The sequence below is a fragment of the Talpa occidentalis genome, unplaced genomic scaffold, assembly GCF_014898055.3.
Source record: "Talpa occidentalis isolate TD23 unplaced genomic scaffold, MPIMG_talOcc4v2.1, whole genome shotgun sequence".
Taxonomy (NCBI): Eukaryota; Metazoa; Chordata; class Mammalia; order Eulipotyphla; family Talpidae; genus Talpa; species Talpa occidentalis.
In genome coordinates this window covers 133986989-134012290 of record NW_026555331.1, presented here as the reverse complement: position 1 = coordinate 134012290, position 25302 = coordinate 133986989, and the positions used below count along the sequence as shown (strand labels likewise).

The following is a 25302-nucleotide window of genomic DNA, read 5'->3' as shown; positions in this document are numbered from 1 at the left end:
AACCCAAATGCCCAAAAATAGATGACTGGATCAAGAAGATGTGGTATATACACACCATAGAATATTATTCAGCAATCAAAAAAGATAAACTCATGCCATTTGCTTCAATGTGGGTGGAGCTAGAAGGAATTATGCTCAGTGAAATAAGCCAGAAGGAAAAGGAAAAATACCGGATGGTTTCACTTATAACAGGAATATAGGGGAACCAAAAAAGACATTGGTGTAAAAAAAAAATACTAACAGTACAAAACACAACAAAGCAAAAACACACAATTATAAACCAGAGACATCCTGCAGGGAAGGAGGAGGGAGAGGGGTGAGAGGCAGGGAGAGAGGAGCATAGTGGACTGTGGTGATGGTGCACAGGTGCCTTGGGGAAGAGAGTCTATGGGGACTCAGTCTGAAGGGGTGGGGGAAGCAAATATTGTCCAAAAAATGTAAAAAATGATAAATGTTAAAATAAAAAAAATCTTAAAAAAAGAAAATTAAAAAAAATGTGCATCTTAGAAAGGGCACTGGTGCATCCTGTATGCACTTTCTCAAGGCACCTCTCCAACTGCTGACCTCAGAAGCCAGGGGACACAGAAGGGGTGGGGCCTGGGGTGGGCAACCTTAGCTGACCTCAAGTTTTGCTTTCTCTTAGACTGTGTTCCAGTCTATATTCCAGTTGATAGAAAGAAATAGGAATGAACAGGTTTCACCTTTCAAAAGCCACACCAGCAAGTGGTCTTTGATTCCTTGTAAACACTAGGGGCTTATCTCTCCATGTTAATTGTGACAGTAAAGCAATAAAAATTGAGATTTAATTTTAACTCATGTTGGTCAATCTCAGGAAGTAAGTGAAAATGATGAGCTGGAGAAATATTAATCCAGGTTGATTATTTAACATCTGCCTTATTTTGAGAAGAACTCTTGGAAGCACCTGTTCAGGACAATGAAACTCTTGAATTACATTTTGATTTACCGCAGGCTTCTCCTCATAGCTTTCACTCTGTTGATTTTACTGCCACTGCCAATCATTCTCCGCACCAAGGTAGGTAAACCTGGAAAACAGGCTGGTGGCATCTTGACTTCTTTAATAGTCCTTTATTGTAGCTGTGTGATTGCCTGACTCAAGCTAAGTGGTGGTAACACTTTGGGGTTGAAGTCAGGATGATTGTACATTGTTTCTTATTTTTCTCCTGTGATTTCTCCTGTTCTCATTATTATTGATGAGAAATGATTAAAAAGTATATTCAGTCAGAATTGTTCTTCATCTGGCAACTGGATGAGAGGAAGAATGAAAGAAAAATAACACTGGAGATCTTGTCATTCAAGGTATGGATCTCCAGGGAACCTTTTGGATTTGTACAATCCCAAGACTAGCAACAAGGTGGTCCTGGAGGAAAGAGCTAGAAGGACAATCAGGAGCTCCAGGGTCTGGCACAGACTAACTTACTTGTCATGATGTGGGTCATGAAATCTAGAAATTTGGCATAAGAAGACACTGAAAGCATGAAGTCATTTTCCTGTTTATTTAGAAAATCTAATCAATTTAATCCTGTTCTGATCATTTGAGGTTTTGTTTTGTTTCATACAAAATCTATTTGATTTTAGATTTGGTCAGTGTAGTAAGGCCAGAATAATAAACTTAAGCATAAAAAAAAAAAAAAAACGAAAAACTCAAAGCATGTTTAATCTCCTGGTAAAATAATTTGAATCAGCAAACATTTAATGAACACGTGCTCTGTGCTACGTGTGATGAGTGTCACTTGGTGGTCACTTGGTCGCTAGAGCCAAGCTCTCCGCGTTAGGCAGCAGGTTTCTCATTTAGAAGCTGTGTGTCCTGGGCAGGTTGCTTAACCTCTCAGTGCTTCTGTCTTCTCATATGAGAGACTAGGATAATAACAGATTTGTTGTGAGAACTGAATGAACAAGCACTGACTTGAAGCAGCAGTTGGCACACTGCACACAGGGTTGTGGAAACCTTCCCACATGTGTTGAACCCACAGCTGGTGTGATCCCCAAGACCCCATGAAGCCTTTGCTCTGAGGAGAAGGGAAGCGTTGTGATGTTCCCTAGCAAGTATTAACACCAAGATTATGCCCGACTGGGTTTAAATAGAGTCTAGCAAAATTAGTACAGTAGGTTCTCCGGCTTCCTTCAGAATTCTACCACTGCTCTGGCAATCTGTGAGGGAAATTCACGTGCACTAATGAAAAGTCCTTTTGGACTCTATCAAGGTTCTCTCTGCTTGCAAAACTGGCAAAGGGACTGGACTCTGCGGCCTTCAGCTGCAGGCCTGCCCTGGCAACCCCTCAGCTTGGCCTCTCCTTGTACTAAGACCTCATACTGTCCCTTGGAGGGAAATCAGAACCTCCCAACCATTGTTCCTAAAAACCCCAAATCTTATAATGTTTCTAGTAAAAAAAAAAGCAGGCACTAACCATTGGTATTGGTTTGGTTGATTTTATTTACAAACTTTGGATGATGAATCCCCATTCTCCCTGCCTCCTTGCACTGCAGCTACTTTTGAAGCCCCTTGTCTGAGTCTCTGGCAAATCTGAGTCACAGACATAGATAGACCTCTAATCTGCATATCCATCCCTCACCCCCTTAAAGGTTTGTCACCCCAATTAGAGTGCATGATGCCTTTTCTTTTTCACTCCCCTGGCCCTACCCCTTCCCAGAACTGGCTGAATATCTTGGTCATAGCTGACCCCCTGCTTATTTAAGATTTCTGAGTTAATTTCATGAGTTAGTTCCTCACTCATGTCAGAGAAAATTAAGAAATCAGCTAGTCAAGAAGCTTAGGCTCAGTGGCAGCCATGATGCTCATTCGACATACACATGGATTATCTTCCATAATTTATAAAGTGAATGTAAGTTCTTTGAAAGGGAAGACAAGAAAATTGAAAAAAAATAACAAAAAAGACAGTGGTTCCAGTGCATGATTCATTCACCAGAAAACTATGTTCTTGTGAAGAAATGCAGTCATTGATTTTTTTCCCAAGGTGCCACAAGAGAACATTAGGTCTGCAGGGGAAGAGGGACCTGGCATAAGTTGCGTTTAATGAATTGTGTTCCTCTTTCCTTTCCCTCTAATCAGCTCATTTGTTAAATCTGCATTAATGTTAATGGGTAGGTTTTTTCCCTAGTAACAATAACATGCTTTCATTTTTTAGCTATTTAAAATGCATATTTAATCATTCAATCAACTGCTAATTAAACTAAAGAAATTATTTAACTGTTGCTTATAATGAAAGCAGAACTACTTTTTCAGAGAATATGGGCCTTTGGAGAGTATAACATTTAAGTAAGGGCTGACTTTGGCATGGGCCCAAATCAATTTATTGTAATTTATAGGCTACTTTAAATGCATATCTAATTGTTCAAGAATATTATTTTAATTGTTGCTTACAATAGAATCAGGACTTAAAAAAAACAAAACTGAGGGCCTTTGCAGAGTACAAAATTTAAGTAGAGTCTTACTCTGATATAGATGCCAATCAATTTATTGTAACTTTAAGGTTACCAGTCTGGACAGACTTATGCTTTTAAACACAAAAATAGAACAAGTAAATAATTCAATCAAGGCAAAAATTTGCTTTTGTTTTATGAAAACACAATACAACTATTTGATGTAGAACCAACAATGAATTGTTGACTTTTTTAAATTTTCCTACTGTTTATTGAATTATTTCTACAGATAGTCATAACCTCTACCTATTTTCCCTTCAAGTCAAAAGTGGGGCAACAATGATGAAAAACCCTGAGTAGTTTTTTCTTTTAGTCTTTTTTGTATTTTGTATTTTTTGAAGATTTACCTCTATTTGGAAGAGCCACACAAAATTGTGGGTGGGTAGCCATTTATCAACCACTTAGGCATCTTTCTTTATGATAATGCTTTGGACAAGTTGAACATAGAAGAGGTGTATCTCATTTATTTTCTCAATTAACCTCACACTGTTCAATGTCTTAATAGTAGAAAATTGCAGTGATTCTAATCACTGTGGTAGTCTGTGAGAACTGATGTAGTGACCTTCTTATATGTATGTCATTTGCTCAGGGTCCCTAATCCCCAGCTATGCAAGCTGACCATGTCAATTTATCTGGGTAGGATGCCCGCTCCCTTCACACCTGTCCCCAAATGTGCCCCATAAATGATGCCATTTAGTTGACATCTAAATATCTTCTAATTTCAAGACACCTAAGGACTATGTTTCAAGCAATATTTTTTAATAAAGGAGAATATGCCTCACCCCAGAAGTCCATGGACACAACTCAAGGAAAAACTCAAATTTAATCCTTCTGAGTAAGTTATTATTACTAAACTAACTTTGCAGATTTGGTAAAGAGAGAACAGGTAAGTAGCTTACCAGATGTGGCTATATAGATGCTTCCAATCAGCTCCTGTCTGACTCTAGACAGATATCTCAACTGAGTCTTGATAGCTTCTGCAGTGGTAGTGGCACTCCTGATGCATCAGAGTAAATGCCACTTTACTAGAGGAACCCCATTGTTTTACTGCTTTACACTGAAACACAGAAATACTATCTTTTTATTTTACTTTTTATTGAAATATCATTAGTTTAAAGTACTCTGGATGATTTAGGGGAATAGGCTCACACCTCTTCATGTCTATATTACTATACCACACCCACTACCAAAGCATCTATGGTCCTCCACCATAAACCATTGGGCCTCCTTCCCCTTCGTTTCCAGTCCCACCCTCTCTCTCGCTAATAGCTTCAATTCTGCATTCATAGTTCTAGGGTTTGTTTTGGTTTAGTTTTTTCTATTCCTTTGTCTTGTTTCTCTATATTCCACATAAGCTAAATCATCAGTATTTGTCTTTCTCCTTCTGTCTAATTTTACTTAGCATAACACTCACCAGTTCTATCATGTTGTCAAAGTGGCAAGAATTCATCTCTTTTTTATAGCTGAGTAGTATTCCATTATATATATATATATATATATATATATATATATATACCACATTTTCTTTATCCATTCATCTGTCATTGGGTGCTTAGACTCTTTCCATAACTTGATTATTGTAAATAGTAGTGCCATGAACATTAGAATGCAAATATTCTTCAGATTAGTTTTTTTATATTCTTTGGATAAATACCAGGGAGTGGAATTGCTGGATCTTATGGTAGATCTTTTTTTAATATTTTGAGAAATCTCCATATTGTTTTCCATAGAAGCAGAAAGGTCTATATTCTCACCAACAGTGTGTGAGGGTTCCTTTTTCTCTACAATCTCACCAACATCATGTGAGGGTTCCTTTTTCTCCATACCCTCACCAACATTTATTGTTTCTGCCTATGGGTATATGTGTATGTTTATGTATAAATAACACCTCACTTCTGTGATGATGGTTTATTGCCCAGTACCTTTTTATTTGTTATATAGACATAAGAGTAGTCTTAGTGTCTCCTCAGCTTATAGTTTATGAGCAGTAAGCCAAGCATGTAATATAATTGGTATTTATGTAACTATTTGAATAAAATAAAAAAATACTTTGAATTTTTCTGATTTTGGAGAAGAAATTTCTTAAATTTTCTAAGTTAAAAACTTGTTTAAACTGTGACAGCATCTCTGCATCTTTCTTCTTTTATGACTGCTTTTAACATCTTGTTAATCTTGACTCTTCTCTGTACTCTGTGCTATTTCTTTGCTTATTTATCAAGTTTTTTGCTTTTCTTGATATTTATATTAATAAAACTAAAAGGTCATATTTGTTTGATGAGTGGTAAAAGGAGGAAATTGAGTAGTGATTTTAATTTTGTAGAGTGCATTTCTTCCAGGTAGGTCTCACTCCATCTGCTTTATCCATTAACTAGTACTCTTTTATGAGATAAGGAGATAGGGAAACAGCTTCTGGAGTATAGAGCAGCATTCTCCAGTAGACTGTTTGTAAAACCAAGTCCAGGTTTAGATTTTCTCTAAGACACAGCAGGATTCCTCTTGTAAATATTTTACACCAAGAGAGACTTGAAGACAAGAAGAGAATGGCAAGTCAGCACACACAGCCTTCATGAGCTTGGATGGTACCAATGGGGATGAAGAAATACAGCTTTAAGGGCAGACTCTGTTTCTGCAGCTGTCATATGCTGCCTGTGCTTCCTTCCCAAAATATTCTTTTGATGTATCATGAATTTCAAAGTTATAATAGAAACTATAGTGAATCAATAAAATGATACATAATGTGAAATTTGTGGTGCCAAATCTAAAAAAAATACGTAAATATGGGAGAAATACAGTAATTACAAAGAAATATAAACTTTAAAGGGTTAAAGAATGTATTCAAAGGAGGAAAGTAGTAGGTTGGGGAGTCTGACAAAGAAAATGAAAATATGTGGGAGAGAATTTAAAAAGACTACATGGGAAACAGGAGAAAGGGAAGGAATTCCAAGAAAATGTAAAGTATTCTTAAAGGTCCAAGTTTAATATTATTTAAGCAAATATATTTATGGTAATAATTGACATTATTTTAAGTGTTAAAAATATTGCAGGGACTTACGAGAGCAATACTATAAGCTGCAAAAATGAATAGTTCAGACACAAAAGGATGTCAAAATGATGGAGGGTGACAAAAATGAAAAGATACCATATTAATAGCAATGTGGTCAATGAACAAAACCAGAAAATCCAAATTTTATATATGTTTCTTTCATGAATATTTTGTGGCAATTTGCTGAGTGAACTGTGGCATATAAGCAAAAGTTTAAATGAATGTTTTCGCTTTCATGTAGCTTGTACGATGGCTGAAAAGTCAATATATGCTCCAGCAAACATCAATCACAAAATAAGGTTGTATATAAATACATATCAAATGATTTTTAAAAGCCATTTGTGTTATAGATGTGTAACTATAAAATGGATAAGTCTCTAGGGTTCCAGCCTTCTTCATCACCCCTCTGCTCTCTTAATTCTGCATCGTGTCACCTGCCTATGATGTGCAGCTTCTATTTTCTTTATCTCTCACAGTCTGCCACCCTTCACTCCATTTGCAGGTCTGACACCTGTGGACCATCTCGGATGCTCCAGACAGTCCTAATCCTCATCGCCCAGTCCTCCTTAATCCACCCTCTCCCATCTGCTCTTTCATCTACAGTCCTGCTGGCAGTCATGGCCTTCCTCAAGGCTGTCTTCATCTCTCTCATAGCCCATTTTCCCACTCTTTCCCCTAAAATCTCCCTGCCACGGTAACTAGTTTTAAAATACCAATGTGGTCCTCTTCTAACTCTTCTCAAACTTCCTTAATGGCTTCCATTTGCCTACAATGGAAAAATCATAAATAAAATATGTGTACATGGATAGATATTAATAATTTTGCAAGCTTTTTGTTCTAACAAGTCTCCCCAAAGTCTACAATACCTACCTCCCACATTCCAATTTTCCACGTTAACAATATATCACTATTTGCAATTCCCATGACTTATTGCCCTTCTGTCTTTGCACATGTCGTGCCCTCTTCCTTGAAAGCCCTCTCCTCTTGTCCTTCCTGAAAAAAATATCTTAAGTTCTCAGACAAGTAGAATTCTCCATAAAGCATTCATTTCTTCATGATGCTTTGGTCTCTGTTATGGTACATATTTCACATGGCCTTTATCTTTCCTTCTTCCTCTAGACTATAAACACCTCAAGAACCTGGAACATATTGTTGAATTTCTCTTTTCTTCAGCACCAAACACAGTGCCACATAGTAGTTATCTGATAACTCTGCTGAATGGAAGGACTGATGATCCCTATGGTAGAAGAATGTGGGATTTAGCCAAGATCTTGTAGGAAGGCTGGAATGCATGAGAAAGATGATGATAAAAGGAAGTTCACAGAGTGAAAACTGTGATCAAGGGAACAAGCAAGAATGGAGGTGTCACAGAAGTGGTTTTTTTTTTTAAGATTTTTTTTTAATGATTTATTTATTTTATTTATACAAGCACTGGGTACAGTCAGAAGCGCGGGAGGGTGAGAGAATTCACCAGAGCCAGAGCGGGGAGCAGAGCAGGCAGAAGGACCGAAGTACACTGCTGAGGGGAGCAGCGGGCGGCAGGAGAGGTCTGCGCGCCATGTGGGACCCTCCTCCGGTGGGTGGCCGGGGAGCATCCGGGGATCGAACCAGCACTGCAGAGGCTGCGGGCAGCTTCGCAACCCAGCGCTCAAACTGCTGCACCACCAGGGAGGCCCTGGTTGTGTTTTTATACCTTGTTTGATAACAATAAATATCACAACCATTAGAAAGAGTATCATTTATAATAACCACTTAACTATGACAGCCATTAGAAATAATAATATTACCATTTTATAGATGAGCAAATAAGGACTCAGAGAAGTTAAATTATTTGCTGAAAATCATGAAGTTTTCAAGGGAGTATAAAAGGATTCAAAGTCTATTTGACTCCCAAACCCCTTGATGACATTGCTTCTTTCATAATATTTAAATCATATGTTTCAAAGCTTGTGCATGGCTTGCATTACTTCATTGCATCTGAGTTTGCAATTACAAAAGCACATGCTGAGTTGAGGTCTTTTACTGCCTGGATTGCAGAGCAACTAAGACCCATGATGAACAAATACAAGAGTAAGAAGTAAACTTGGCTTTTTGAAGCTGCTGGTATACAGGGAATTTTGCCACAGCATTGTCTAAGCAGTCCTGACTTTATCATATTCCAAAAAAACTCCCCAAGTGATTCTGTTATCCTAATCTGTAAAATGAACACAGCTCTTCAAAGAGTTTTAAATGCTGTCTGTGGATCAGCTGCCCCAGATTCATCTGAGGAACCTGTTTAAAATTCCATGATTCTACAGTTCATTCTCGGACTGCATTTTGATCACACCCTAATGTGGAGAACAAGGTGATCTCTATAGCTGTTTCCAGTCCCACACTGTGTAGAGTTGTGAACACAGTACATGTCCATTGCTGATTAGTTGCAGCAGTTAAATGAAAAGAGTTAAAAACTCCTGGGTTATTGGCATTGTGAAGCCATCAGTTTCCTTCCTGTGCTATCCATTTGGGCTGAAAAAAAACCAGATAGGCTGGTTGTTTTTTTCTTGACTTTGTAGTTGAGCTCTGTCTTACTATTCATCTTCCAAAATGAGGATATTTGGAGTCACTTCAGCTTTGCAATTAATACGGACTGAAGCTTGAGAAATCACTGAGCAGTTGGGGGCAGGTATATCACCAGCCGCACAGAGCCCTTTCTAGGCTCTGTCAAATAATAATAGTGTTTTTCTTGTAGCACACAGATTTAGAATGCATGATTTTTCTCTTTTCTTAATTGCTTTGCATTCTCTTTAGAAAATCAATTTCAGAGAGTGAGGCCTGGGATTGGTCCTACTTTCTTCAAGCTGTGCTGAAGGAGATCATACCCACATAAGTACTAATTCATCAGTCAAATTACTCCCTAGTATCAGTCAGGGTGTCATTAAAAAGGGGGAGAAGGGGTGGAAGAAACCCTCCTTTTTAAAGCCTAATTTATATTTCAATTCCACCTGGAGCTATAATTTCAAAGAGAACTAAGGTGAATTTTAAGTATAATCAGTCACATCTCCCAAGATAATTTGACAGTCAGAATTTTTTTTGGGGGGTGCCTTTATCCAAGTTGCCTAGTCATAGTTTCATTTGCCTTTATTACCTTTGCAACAATGCTCTGACTGCACTTAGTTGAACTACTTAAGACAAAATAAGACTACGATATTGTTACTTGGGGGCTGAAGTAGGAGAATGTCAGCTCTGGGGAAGTAACCTGTGTAGATCAAAGTTTTAGTTCCAATCCCAACTTGTTGGCAAAGATATGGGAGCTCTGGGGAAAATATGGAGATATTCACCCACTGGGATGAAGGTTAAAATATCCAGTTCCAGGCAAGTAGGAAAGAACAGAACAAGACAAAATAAAGGAGCTTCTTAAGCTAAAGAACTTTATGCCTAGGTTGTAATCAAATAATTTATATATGGGATCAAGATATATGGATAAAAATAATTGCAGAAAAAACACAGAGAAGAAAAGCCTCATTCAACAAATAGTGCTGAGCTCTTACTATATAGGCTAGGCACTGTTTTCATGCTAAGAACAAGGGCACTAAATGATATATAGCATGCCTTATGTGTTTATACTTGGAATGAGCCCCAGCTGTGTCATATACGAATATTGTAATTATTGATTTTCAGTCCAAAGTGGAATTGCAATAGCTATCTCACAGAATTTTGGCTGGGATGAAATAAGATAAACTGTATGGAAACACAAAGTCTTATATCAGGCATGTAGTAAATGGCATCCATAAATATAACTTCTCTCTTTACTTGGCAAATGTCTTTACCTTTTATAAGCTTTTCTATCTATAAAACCTGTGATTAGCATTCCAGATAACATTTATACAATCACACACACACACACACACACACACACATACACCATCCCCTTTTCTAATCCAAACCAAAGCAAGTATTTCTGTAGATAAAAATGTTTATAAAAGCAGAGTGAAATGAGAATGTATGGTCTAAAGTGCTCCTAATGTCGTTCTGGGTTTGGAGTCAAATTCAGTGCCACAAATGGCTGGAGAGAGGTTTTCTTGCAGCTATGAGAGGTCAAAATATTCTAGACTTTCCACTGTCTGTGGTGGTATTCATGGGAAGTAGGTACTTCCCAGTCTCTTAGCCAGGGTCTGACCTAAGCTACCTGGTCCAGTTAGATGATTGCATTTGCAGTGTCCTGGCAGTACAGGATCCCAGGTTGATAAGATGATACACATTCTGGACTAGGAGCCAGAGGCCAGCTGCTGGCAACTGTAGAATGTCTAGATGAGGATAAGGAGTACAGTAGGCAAAACAAAACAAAAAACACAACAACTACTATTAAGATAAATCTGAACAATTTCAAAATACAGTAAGTCAATTTAGAAGACACAATGAAATCAACACAGAGATGAAAGCACGCCAAATTAAATGAAAACAACAAGAAAATCAGCTGGTGGGGAAGGAGCAAAATCTACATAAAGAATAGCAAATTATCTTAAAAACAGAAACACATCAATTAGACACCAACAAACTGGATACCTAGGTGAATAAATTTTTAGAAACATAAAATTTTTCAAGACTAGATCCTAAAGAAATAAAAGTCTGAACAGACCAATAATAAGGAGTTTGAATTTGTCATCAAAAAAATTCTAACAAAGAAAATGTGAGAACCAGGTGGTTTTACTGGTGAATTCTACCAAATATTCAATGAAGAATTAATGTCAATCTTTTCAAATTCTTTCAAAAAATTGAAGAGGAGAGAACACTCCCAAAATGATTTTATAAGGTCAATCAATATTAAGCCCTAATGCCTACAGATATCAGCAATATTTTGACCAAGCCAGAGCAGATGTCTACCCACTCAGAGGGCAATAATTCTTTTCTCTGTTTCTGGAGCTTTAGCTGAAGATACGGAGAAATGAGGACATTCCCACAAATTCTGAGAAGGTAGTCATCAGGGACAATGCAGATGTGGTGCCTTAGCCAACTGCAGTAATCTCTGGAGCTCACATTCAAATTTCATATGAAATGTGTTGGGTATTTGGGAAAGTGCCACAGACGAGATATAAACTTAAACCACACATTGGCAGGACACATTTTTAAAATAACTTATGAATCTAGGGACTCAGCAATTTTCTGGCTTGCAAGTTGTCCTGAGTTAAAGGATGGCCTGGAAGGGGGAGTAGCCCAGAACTTCTCTTTCTGGCTTGTAAGTTATCCTGAGATAAAATTAAAGGATGGCCTGGAAGGGGGAGTAGCCCAGAGCTTCTCAAACTTTAACCTGGATTATAATAACCTGGGGGATTTGAAAATGCTGGTTCTGATGCAGAATGTCTGTGGAAGGGCCTGAGACTCTGCATTTCTTACAAGCTCTTGGATCACGCTGATGTTGGTAGTCCTTGGACCACACAGAGGGTAGACAGGAAGATACATAAGAGCAATCCCATGTCTATTCTAGGATGGGGAAGCAAGCTTGCAAGGTAAAACATGTAGGCAGTGCTTTGCCTCCCATAGATTTGGCTCTATACCAGCAAAGACTAAGGAGGTAAGACAATGAGTGAAATAGTGTGGTCGTCCCTGGCAGAATTGAAAAGCAGAAGTCAGTATCCAAAGGAGAATTGTTGATATGGAAGAATATAATGTCTTTATCCAATCACTTCACCTTCCAAGAGAAAGCAGAAATTCAGATATTATTTTTAATGTGAAGTCACTGCTTATAAATTCTGACTGAAATTAAATACACACGCCATTGTGAGTCAAATAAATTGTATTTTCTTGCTAGGCTTGGCCATCAGTTTGAGACTCCTTCCTCTAAGTAGTCAAGCCAGGTCAAAGAGTTTGGTTAAAGGGTCCAGAATCTGGTCATAGGTGGGTGAAGCTGCAGGCACTTAAGGGTATCTGGGGACTTAGTGTTATGGCCACCTAGCTGAGCATTATTAGAGTTTTGAAAAAGGGTGGGTGGGCCTCCCCGGTGGTGCAGCGGTTGAGCACTGGGTTGCGAAGCTGCCCGCGGCCTCTGCAGCGCTGGTTCGATCCCCGGCTGCTCCCCGGCCACCGGAGGAGGGTCCCACATGGCGCGCAGACCTCTCCTGCCGCCTGCTGCTCCCCTCAGCAGTGTACTTTGGTCCTTCTGCCTGCTCTGCTCCCCGCTCTGGCTCTGGTGAGTTCTCTCACCCTCCCACGCTTCTGACTGTACCCAGTGCATGTATAAACAAAACAAAAAACAAACAAACAAAAACAAAAAAAAAAAAATGCCAAAAAAAAAAAGGGTGTGTGATGAGGACTAGGAATCACATATAAAGAAGATATATAAAAGTTTTGTTATCAAGTTTTGTTGATTTGACGCTAGTTTTCATAACCATTTCATTTGTTGAGTACAACTTCACACTTCCATTTATCCACATGCCATATAGTATGAAGTATTGGGATAATACTCAAAGTGAAGGTGAAGATTGCATGCAAAATCGGATTTGAATTGTTTTCAATAGACAACTGAAAATCACTGACTTGATTATTTTGGCCTTTTGTTTTTATTGAGATATAATTGTCATATAAAAATCACATTCATTTGAGGTTTACAATACAATAGTTTAGTGTATGTATAGACAGCAAAATGATTATCGCAATAAGTGTTGCTAACAACCATCTCCTCATGTAGTTGCAATATTTTTTTCTTGTGATGAGAACTTTTAAAATCTACTCTCTTGATTTGGTCATGTTAAGTCAGGGCTGGGTCAGTTAAAATAGGGAAGCAGTCCAGGCAAGCAAATCATTTAATACTTGAAATTTTGCTTTTTATTCTGTTCCAGAAGCAGCTCTATTTGGGAAAACCATGATAACTGGAGTAGACCCATGCCTGTGCATGGTGAACAGAATTAGCAATTTATTTTTCTGAGGTTTTTGCCTGTCCTTATATCCTGGGGCCCACGTCATCATCAGGGTGGCTCCCTCCTGATCTGGCTTTACAAGGAAATGACAAAGTCAAAGTGGGTTGTTGGTAGTTGGTTTTTGCCTACAATAGAAGCAGTGGGGACCTTCCTGGTGACGCAGGGTTAGAGACGCAGCATTATCAAGCTTTTGCCAGCCACTGAAACACAAGTTCAATCCCCGGCCAGGAAAGTGACCCACATGGCACAGCAGACCTCTCCTGGCTCTCCCGCTGCTCCCCTCAGCAGTGCTTTTTAGTAGATCCACCTTTTCTGCTCTCCAATCTGTCTCTGGTGAATCCTCTCACCCCCCACACTTCTGGCCTACACCCCAGTTCTTATATGCAAAAAATAAATAAATCTTTAAAAAAAAATAGAAGAAGTGAGGTGGAGACCAAGGAGCAGACTCAAGTGGTAAGATGACATGGATAGACAGAATCTGGAGAATGGTTAGCTGCAGCTAAAGAGCAAGATAGTGAAAGCATCCCTTTTGTCTTTGATATAGAGGTTCTTGCAAGAAAAGAAAACAAAATCACAAGGAAGAGCTGTGAGGTTATGCCTGTGTTCTCACTGACAGAAAATGCAGGCCTGGTCTTCCTCCTACACTGTTATTTTAAATTAAGGTAGTATTCACAAATCTCTCAGAGCAAATCAGGGAGATTCAGTCAAAATCCACCTTTTTTTCACTCTTCTATTGTTTGTCAAGATTATAGAATCAGGCTTTCTGTAAAAATGTCAATATCAAAACACCTTTATTCTTCTTCCTTTTAAAGGATAGCACAATAAGAGTATCACATTATCCTGGCATGTTATTAATTTCTCCAGAATCCACTGAAAGGACAGGGATGATGAGGGAATAAATACCCAACCCAGAGGGCTCACCTGAGGTGGGTGAACCGGGAAGGCAACAATGCTAGAAATAGTATTGCCCTGGGAAAGCCTGAAATAAAAGACCTCATTAAACTCAGCAGTTTTTGTAAATTAGTCAAATGCAGCTCAGAATCTGCAGAGATTAAACTGTGTGAGAGCAAAACAAAGCCATATAATAGATGCTAACATGTATTGATCACCTAGTACATTCTAGGTGATTTCATAGGGAAATTATTCAGAAAAGTCAAAAATGATAAATTTTAACCATTTCTTAAGACTTTCCTAAAACAGGATCCCATGGTTTTATTACAAGCAAAGCACTTGAGTCTCTTAAGAATCTTATTCCTATTGCATCTCCCTGTGTCTCCCAGGTACTTAGCTGTCTTTCTGAAAAGCCCAGGCCAGCCAAGCCATATAACTTGGCACTCTCCTTTTCCTGAAACAAACCACAGCAAAAGCTTTTAGTAGGAGAGACAGGCAGATGTGCAAGTGGCCCGCCCCATCAGGCAGGGAAACGTGCAATTAAATGGGAGGTGTGACTTGCCTCCAGAGGAAAGGCAAGAACTTGGCTATTTCTGCCCTTCCCAGAACTAGGTGAGCATTTTATGTATGTATGTATGTATGTATGTATGTATGTATGTATGTATTTTTGCATAGAAGACCTGGGGTGTAGGCTAGAGGTGTGGGGGGGTGAGAGGATTTACCAGAGACAGAGTGGGGAGCAGAACAGGTGGATCTACTGAAATACACTGCTGAGGGAAGCAGTGGGCAAGACAGGAAAGGTCTGCTACGTCATGTGGGTTAGCTCCTTGCCTAGGGATAGAGCTGAGGCCATAACTGTGATAGTGCTGACACTTAACACCTAGGCCACCAAGGAGACCCATAGGTGAGCATTTTATAGGTTAAGTGAAGGTGACCCCAAATACCCATATATACTGGTATGAGCACAGAAAATCACGTTGTACTGTTACCTATTTTGAAGGAAATGTGCAGAAAGCTTAATGGGTGAGGGTTTTTTAATGTATTTAATTTTTTTTGTTTATTATAATTTGGCTCTAAGAACCTCTAATGACTATGCCAAATTCAAGGGTTGGGGGCCTTCAGAGTTCCTACTCGCTTTCCTGTCACAAGGCTCCATTTAGCAAATGTGGTTGTGACTTGAAGGATGATTACCCAGGCTCATTATTTACCTTGCATGTTGCTTCTCTTCTTGGCAGGAAGCAGAATGTGCTTACACACTTTTTGTTGTTGCCATATTTTGGATAACAGAAGCTTTGCCTCTGTCAGTCACAGCTTTGCTGCCTGGTTTAATGTTCCCACTGTTTGGGATTATGACTTCTAAGAAGGTAAGTTCTCTTGCAAATGGTTGTCATCATTACATTCCTTATTCTGTAGTGATAATTCCACTCACAAAAGTTATTTTTAAAAGGTACTCTATCTGATTGATATGCCTCCACAAAAGTCCTCCAAGCTTCCAGTTGTTTCTTGCCTCTAGAATCCTGCAGGTATTTCCTGAAGGTGGACAAAAACAAAACAGACTGAAGCTTCTTGAGTTGTGTGTGTCAGTAGGAGAAATGTGTGTCCAATGTGTGTCCAGTCTTCCCAGGCTGACATGCATGCCTGGTCTCTCCCCAACAAAAGGCCAACACTTGCACATCTTACATACGCTTTTTCTATTCAGCACAATTCAGTCTCACACCATGTTGGAAAAGCAATTCTTGTTTTTAATGAAGAAAAAGCTTCCCTGTTTTCTTTTCCAGAAACCTGCCATTTCAAAAGATAAAGCCAAATTAACTTTCACATGTCTTTCTATTTTGTTCTTGCTGAGAGGAATTTATTCATGCTGAGAGATGTTTCTTACCTTTGCACAATCTAAGGATACTGATCTGAAGAAAATGGATTCAGTTTCCCATTAAAAGCATGAAATGCATTGAAACCAGAATATCTGTCTCCCTGCAGTCTCCGGCTACCCAGCACACGACTGCCTCAACACAGCTGAAACATTCTCAGGAAAGATGACAAGTTCAAGATGCCCGTCAGTGTAATTTATCACCTTTGGCTTCTATATTCTGCCCGGGTCCATCTGTCCTGTAATGTGGAGGGAGACTTTTCTTTTTAACTCATTCATGGATACAGTTGGATTTTTTTTTTTTTCTGTGAGAGGAGCTAATTCCTTCCTTATTTTCATGTCATTTTCCCCCATTTTTATGCAAGTCCACCTTAGGGCATGCCCAATGCTTCTTGCTCCTCTTTTTGTACTGCATTTCCCCATCCCACATAACTGTAACTCTCTTCTTTCTAAGCACCAGTGATTGGGAAGAGAGTGTAGACAGCACTGTGCTTTAGTTTCTCTCACCCCACCAGGCCACAGGCCTGCTGCCCCCACAGAACTTGGGCTCTCTGATTAAAGAAGTTTCTTAAATGCTCCAATGTGCCCTGTGACTCCCAATAAAAGAAATATAGCAGGATGTCAAATTATTACTCCCTGTCCTGCTGGTTTGGGTGGTCCAGCTTCCAGATATAATTAAGCTTAATAGTCATGTACTTGTCTCTTATCATTTAATAACGATCACACCGACTTAACTGACTTTTTAAAAACTGGCTGAAATTAAAAGCAAGATTAACTGGAATCAGGAGGCATTATGGTAGCAAGTGAGCTAGAGGGAGAGAGAAGGAAAAGGAGATAACTTGGAAGGCCAGTCTTTGCAGGAGCAGCCTATGAAATATCCTTGGCCTCGTTAAGAGTGGAGGCCTGCCTGGAGGTAGCAAAATTCCAGGTCCCAGTGGCACTTGCATTAATCAGGCTCCTAGGTCTTATTCCTAGAAATGTCAGCCTCAGAAGAAGTTAAAACTCATAGAATCTTCAATTTGGAAGGAATTTCTCTGAGTCACTCACCTAGGCAGGGAGTATCTCTTACAAATGAGCTATGCCAGAGGCCGTTGTGTGGGCCCATAGCCTCCCACAAGGATGTCTATACCATCCTTGAATAATTTTAACACTAAACTCACTTTATTGAGCCCAAGACTGAAACTTAGTCACTTTGACTCTAACTTTTCTCTGACATCAAAGATTCCACAAATAGCCCTGATCTTTCTCCCACATGATAGTTTTGCTTGGATTTGAACATAAATATCGCTTCCTAATTAAGTCTTTCCTTTTCCATTCTTTATGGTTTCCAGTCCTCAGCTCCCTTCCTTAACCCCAATATCCCCACTTTCATCATCACCATCATCTTCTTCTCTTTTCCTGGAACCTGGCTTTAGTTTGTCAATGAGACGTCAGGTTTAGTTTATAAATAAAATCTATGTCACTTAACACCCAATACATGTTAGTTCATATTATTAATTATTTGAATATTGAGAAAAGAGGATAGACCATTCAAGAAACATCCTCAATGTTGCGACACTATGAAAGTCTATCATCTCCCCTCTGGTATTTCAGCCTAATTTTGTTTTTAATTTTATGTGACTTTAAACTTAATGACAACTTGCAACATATCAAAATCCTTAGGATACTTAGTGGAAAAAACCGTTCTTTTGTGTTGTGATCCTCTTTTCAGACAGAACAAGTGAACTTTTATTCAGGAATTGCTTACCAAAGTTATGGAGAAATAGCTAGAAATTTAGACAAAAAAACTAAGCTTTAAACTTGATATTCACCACTACTTATATGATTCTCATCATGTCCCATAATAGTCTTTTTTCTCATCTATTAATGGGGAATGAAATGCCACTCAATCCAAAGGTTATAACAATCAAATTAAATAATATATGTGAAAACATGATGTATATTAGGCATCAAGTGAGTTTGAAAATTCACTGTGAAAGTTCGCTTGATAATATTAAACTCTAATTCCAGTCTACCACAGCACCCTGGAATCTCACTGAGTTGCATAATGTGTCTCTGATATCCTCATCTAAGTTCAGAGTCCTATATATCTGTCTCATTAGCCACAGTAGTTTTAACCTTATTTTATCTATTTATTATGCCAACGATAATTATGTAAAGCCTACTGATGACATTGTTATACTAAAGAATACCAACAAATAATGAATTTCTCTCCTATCTGTTTAAATCTAAAATGCTAAATATTTAGTGGGCCTAATTAGATATTTCAATGCATGCATTATTGTTATTGAAAATATGTGTATATAAATTTTACATATATAGATGTGAAAATATACATGTTACATATAAATGCTATATATTTACTTAATCATTTAGTAAATAAATATGTGCTAAATAAACACACGCAGTTTGCAGCAACATGGATGGAGCTAGAAGGGATCATGCTCAGCGAAATAAGTCAGAAAGAAAAAGAAAAATACCGGATGATCTCACTCATAGCAGGAATTTAGAAAACCTAAATAAGGGACCAGGAAAAAGACTAATTAATACAAAGTAAAAATCAAAATCAACAAGCAACTATAAACCAGAGATACACTACGGGGTGGGGGGAGAACAGGGAGAGGAAGTATTAGGGTCAAAATAGGGGGGGGTGCAATTGTATGGGGAATATAACCAAAATGAAAATGCATACATTGTGCAAAAATGAAAAACCATGTAAGAATTATATAAAATAAAATATTTAATATATATATATATGTGGCATGTGCTAGGACTCTTCTAAGTACTTGGGAGTAATAGATGAATAATTGCAGACAAAAAAATCCTTATTTTCCTAGGAGGAAAGAGATAATAAGAATTCCTTAATGTATAGGTAAATATTGGTGCTATGGGAAAACAATGCAAGGGAAGCAAATGTTTTAAGAAGGTCTATAGTAAACAAATTTTTTACACTTCAAAACTTTGTTTTATAACTAATTTGACCACAAAAAAGTTTAAAGAAAAATATTATGTACTCTCATACTTTGGAACATTCTTTGCTCAATACTGTTGCAAATGGTTGACCGAAGTATCCATGTAATCTACTAATCTCTGAATTGTATTAGCTAAACATGCCTTACATGTTGATCCCTATTCAAGGGCATTTGTTTTATAGTAAGTATTTTTGAAGGTAAAACCATTCTAATATGAAGGGAGTAACTCTGAAGTTATGGTATAAATAATTGGTAATGAAGTAATTGAGGAGTTGGAGGATTAATTTAGTATTTGCCATTCTACCATGGGAGCATAAACTCCTATTAACTCCAGTTTACAAATGGAAAACTCCAGTTACAAATGGAAAAGTTACAAATGGCATGTACCAGATGTTACTTGGCTATTTAAAAATTCAATATTCTAGCCACTTTTTTTTTCCCTATATCTTTCCTTAACACTTCTATATCTGGTTAAGAAAAAAAAAACATTTAAATTTGTATTCAAACACATCTGCATTTTTCTCAACAAAATAGATTTTGTAGTTGAAGATCAAAGAGCAGTGAAATAATGTCTTTCTTATGCAATGCTGTTTTTCCTCCACCATTGTCAATAATTATAGGTTTAATTATAATTTCAGGTGGCATCTGCTTATTTCAAAGATTTTCACGTACTGCTAATTGGAGTCATCTGTTTAGCCACATCCATAGAAAAATGGAATTTGCACAAAAGGATTGCTCTGCGAATGGTGATGATGGTGGGTGTGAACCTAGAATGGCAAGTACTGCATTTACTGTTCCAGGTTTACATTCTCAACAGACCAGTTTGTCAGAGCAAAAACTAAATAACCAATGCACATCCAGGCAACTATTTGCATCACATAAAAGAAACATAAAACAGGATGCCAAATTATTACTCCCTGTCCTGCTGGTTTAGGTGTCAGACTTCCAGAAATAATTAAGCTTAATAGTCACTAACTTGTCTCTTATCATTTAATAACAATCACACCAAACTAAACTTACTTTTAAAAAAGAGGTTGAAATGGAAGCAATTTTTTTTTTCTTCCACAAATATGAAAGTGTAAAGTGCACTTGAGTTGTACATGGGAAGAACGCTCCTTTCATTGGAAGTCTAACTACAGGGAGATTGGAATAAGTGCACAAAACTCTCTAACCTCTTACATACCCTTGGAGTCAAAGCATAGAGAAGTCCTGAACCTTAATAGATAATATTGATAGGCTTCAGAGCAGATTTCAGTCCTATCTTGTTTATTTGGCTGATTACACATTCAAGACTTGTTCAAGTGCATCCTTGATCATCAGGGAGGATGTTAAGAACCAAAGGCAAAGACATTACTGATGAAATACAAATGTGTGCAGAAAAATTCTAAAGTGAACATTTTTCTTTTTAATGAAGTGTTGCAAAGTGAAACAATCAATTAAGAAGTTCCAACTATAGAATGTGAAATCACTCATTTGACTGATTTTCCTCCATGAAATGAATGCTTTTTTCCATTAAATTAATTGACTGCTTTAATTTTTAATTCCAGCTCGTGTTAAGAACATAGATGTGAACTAGAAGAATTTGTAGTGTCATAATTTGCATAATGATGTTGTGTTTTAAAGCCTTTGGTATTTCTTTCCTTCTCAACTTTTGAAAATAAGTTTCATATTGAAGTCTGTGTAGTTATATTCTAAAGCATAACTACATCTGTGGTTGCCATTTTTGGAGCAAATTGCTTTGTTAAACATAAAAAAAAAAAAAATAGAGCCTCCCCTGGTGGCGCAGTGGTTGAACACTGGGCTGCAAATCTGCCCGCAGCCTCTGCAGCTCCGGTTCGATCCCGGATCGCCGGTGAGGGTCCCACAGGGTGCCCAGACCTCTCCTGCCATGCCTGCTGCTCCCCTCAGCAGTGTATTTCATTGGTCTGCCTGTTCTGTTCCCCGCTCTGGCTCTGGTGAATTCTCTCACCCTCCCATGCTTCTGACTGTACCCAGTGCTTGCATAAATAAATAAATAAATCTTTAAAAAATAAATAAATATTAAAAAATAACTCAGATAAGATAAATAATAAAAATATTTGTTGCTGACAATTTTGTAACAGATATTTATTAGGGTCTTTTACTCTTAAAATTGATTATATTCCATGACTATTGGGTGTTCTAGAAATATGCATCCTTGTATCACCATCTGGTCATCACCCCCAGGGGGTGGGATCTGCATTGTACAGTGAAACTGGAGTCCTGCCCATTACACCACTAGGTGAATTCATTTAAGGCATTTTCACCGCACAGCTTTATGTGATTCCTGCCTTTTCTTATTGAAATATTTCATGTCTTACCAACGCCTTAATTTAAACATTTCTTCATTTTTCCATGTATTAAAATCATTTCCTGTTTAAGCTTTCTCAAATATTTTATTTTGCATATAGATTCACCTTATGTGAAGTTGAAACTTAGTGTGGAATTGTTCTTGGAGATGTATTTTAAAAGGGAGACAGATAATTTTATAAATGGCTCATATGGAAAAATGTGCTTCTGAATGATTTTCTGAGATCTGGTATTCAAAGGAGATAATGTTTTTCAAAAGTTTATAGACATGATTCAAAATTCTATAATATTAGGTATGTTATTTTTAAGGGAAAACTAAAAGAGAAGACAATATATATCTAGATCTTGACAATAGGTAAGAGTGTCAGATTCAGGAGAGCATAGATGATAGAATCTACAGAAAGTTCTGAGACCTCACTTTAGCTAGTGATTTTATGTGTGTGTGTGTGCGTGTGTATCTATATTGGTGAACACATGGAAGGTAGATTTAGGAATAGTAATCTCTCTCCTTGCCCTAGGATCTCTTTGGCATTCATCATAATAGAGATATGAGCTAAAGGTCATAGGAAGGAGACCCTAAATTCAAAAATGGATAGTACATTTTCTTACTGGTTTTTGAAGGTCAGTGTCATCTGTAAAGGGAATTCAAATATTGTCCTAAAATAAGCTGTTATACCATCTAGCAAGTTGCAGTATGGTTGTAAATTGGTTGTCAGATTATATATTTTGGTTCTTGATTTCCTAGTTTTGGAGAAAAGATTCCTATTATTTTTGGGAGATACTCTTATGTGCTCTTTCCTTAATACCTGGTTAGGACTGTCCTTGGAAATTCAACATTTGGGAGAAACCTTAACCTTCTATGTGTTGAAAAAATGTAATCACCAGCTTACAAACTATCTCTAGTTAAGTAATAAAGCTAATTAAGCTAGAGAGCACAGCTCACACTAAAGCTTATCATTTCAGGCTGACCTTGGGCTTCATGATCAGCACTGCCTTCTTATCCATGTGGCTTAGCAACACCTCCACGGCTGCCATGGTGATGCCCATCGTGGAGGCAGTGGCACAGCAGATCATCAATGCTGAAGCAGAGGTTGAGGCCACTCAGATGTCTGACTTCAGTGGTTCAACCAACTATGCACTGGAACTTGATGGTATCTTGTGTTGATATGGTCACTATGGGGCTGAACCGTGTAGGTAATAGGTCTAAGCTCCAGAATTCTGGGTCATATTTTGAATTGGCTATCCATACATATATGACATGAATTTAAGGAGCTTTTTCTATATTGGTCAGTACTTACATGGGAATTACATTACCCAAATATTTTATCCAAAATTAATGAATGAATATTTGGCAAAAAAGAGGAATGACTTCTATTTTCCATTTTCATGGATCTCTTTCTGTCTCTCTGTCTGTCTCTCCACCCTCGCCTTCCCCCCCCTTCTTTATAAGTACACCTCCAGGTTATTCATTCAAATTCAATGACTTCCTTTCATAATATTGGAGATCTTTATTTGCTACCTTCTATTTGAAAACAGTGTCACATTTTATTGTGGTTATTTCTGGCTCTGATCAACTACTCTGACACAGAATTTATTAAATACTTTATTACAATGTATTTCATGTTCATTTGAATTTATTTCTATTTCTAGTAATGTTTCTATTTTTTCCTACACACACCCATTTATTTAAAATATATTTTTTGATATAATGTTTTGCAGAAAATATTACTGGACAAGAAACAAATGAGAACAAAGAGAAAACAAAACCTGTTCCAGGGTAAAGAATATTGATATTTTGATTAGGATTTTCTAGGTTACCTTTTAATAAAGTTTTAAGTGGATCAATTTGTTTTTCAGGTATAGTAATGATGCTGGGAAAATATCATGCAAGATGGAGCTGGGAAAGGTACATTGAATTTGATTCTTTCCATATAATTATATATGAAATTATATTAGATCTCCAATTTTATATGTATGCATTTAAAAACCTGTTCCTTGCTTCCTTGTCTATAAATTACCATGCTTGCCTAAGTCAAAGCATGATGTAATGGTTTAATAAGCCATATAGGATAAAATAAAGTCAACATCCTTATAGGAAACATTTTAGGCTCTGAAATTCAGCACCATTATTTTTTTCTTTTACAAGCCTGATAATAGCAGTTAGCATATGCAATTTAAAGAACTATAATTCTAGTCTAGAATGTTGTTCAATTTTCTTATTAAAATCTTGCTGGTTTGATAGCCTGATTTTTATTAGGAGCATCATTATTTCTTCCAGGTTATGAACTTAGAGCAACTCCTATTCATGTAATTACAATCCACTTATCTTTAGTGCCCCCATTACCACTAAGTAATTCAATGCAAAATGCATGAGTTGCTACTGTCAAATACACATGGAGGAGTTATTGTAGCCATTCTAGCTATCAAAGGAAGTAAGGAGACTTTCATAAACTATCCCATGGAATTCATTTTCCCAGAATAAGTCACTATAAAATTATTAGATGGATTGGGAGCAATGTATCTCAAGACCACTGAAAGATAATGCTGCGCAGAAATAGTGCTATGGTAACCATGGCCTCAGGAATAGGAGAGGGAGGTATGTGTTTCTACCTTGGGCTATAATGCATTAGCATGCAACTCAGTAGGAAAAAGAAAACCTTTTTATTATTTACAGAAATCTTCAAGGAAAGGGGAATTTCTATATAAAGAGAAAATAAATGCACAGATAAGTTTCAAGCCATTAACTACAGCATACATTAGAGTTTTAAAGATGAGAATTGAAAATATATTTATGAAAACATTATCTTTAGGGACAGATATCGTTCTTTTAAAACAGAAAATCAGCGGTATGCCAGGTATAGTAGAGCGAATACATTAGAAATGGACTTTTAAAACTGTAATGAAAATTGACAAGTATGAACAAAGAATATATTTATGCTTAGTACGTTTCTTGTGATCATCTTCAGATACCCAGCTTTCTGGCATGAGAGGTAAAATTTGGATCAGAACTCCTCATATTATTTGGCATCCCACACTGTCCTGGCATGACAGGAAGGTCTAGCAATAAAAAGGCTTGCTCCTATTGTCAGTAGCTCAGAGTCTAGTGGGAAAGAGACTTAAAAAAAAAAAAGTGTGATATAAATACCACAACAAAGGCAAACGCTGAAGCCAGGTCTTCCAGAAGCCTGAGCAACTAGCTCAATCTGGGCATATTTCTGGGAGGGAGTTTGTTGGTTTTTTTTTTAATTTTTTTTTTAAAGATTAGTTTATTTATTTATACAAGCACTGGGTACAGTCAGAACCGTGGGAGAGTAAGAGAATTCACCAGAGTCAGAGAGGGGAGCAGAACAGACAGACTGATGCAATACACTGCTGAGGAGAGCAGCCGGTATGGCAGGAGAGGTCTGCGCTCCATGTGGGACTCTCACCTCACCATCTGTCTGGGATCGAACCTGAGCTGCAGAGGCTGCGGGCAGCTTCCGCAGCCAAGTGTTCAACCGCAGTGCCACCAGGGGAGGCCCTTGGGGAGGGAGTATGAAGCAGAGCACTTTCAGATCTGAATCTGGAATGAAGTTATCACCTGCAACCAAAGGAGTGCAAACTCCATTTCTACTTTGTTCACCTTTTACTCCCCTAGCACATCCATTGTCTAAGACAGATTAGTTATTCAATAAATATTTATCAGTATTAACTAATAATGAATGGCAAAGAAGAGATATTTTAATGAGAGGATACAGAGAAATCAGAAACCCAGTGCGCAGAGAGCACAGCTTTTTGAGGAAACATCTCCAGTGCAATGAAAATTGCTGGTTTATTAAGTGAGATGTTTGAATAAATTGATTCAGGTGAAAA

At 37.7% G+C, this 25302-nt stretch overlaps 1 protein-coding gene across 1 annotated transcript in view; it reads left to right on the top strand.

The window, feature by feature from the left end:
• The first annotated feature begins 920 nt into the window (after nucleotides 1-920).
• SLC13A1 (solute carrier family 13 member 1) overlaps nucleotides 921-25302 on the top strand; it is an 82916-nt gene continuing 58534 nt past the window's right edge. Inside the window, 6 exon segments of the mRNA XM_037519379.1 lie at nucleotides 921-1033; nucleotides 15519-15647; nucleotides 19761-19897; nucleotides 22414-22601; nucleotides 23170-23227; nucleotides 23308-23356. Of these exon segments, the coding sequence (XP_037375276.1) occupies nucleotides 935-1033; nucleotides 15519-15647; nucleotides 19761-19897; nucleotides 22414-22601; nucleotides 23170-23227; nucleotides 23308-23356 (660 nt within the window). The 5' untranslated portion in view covers nucleotides 921-934.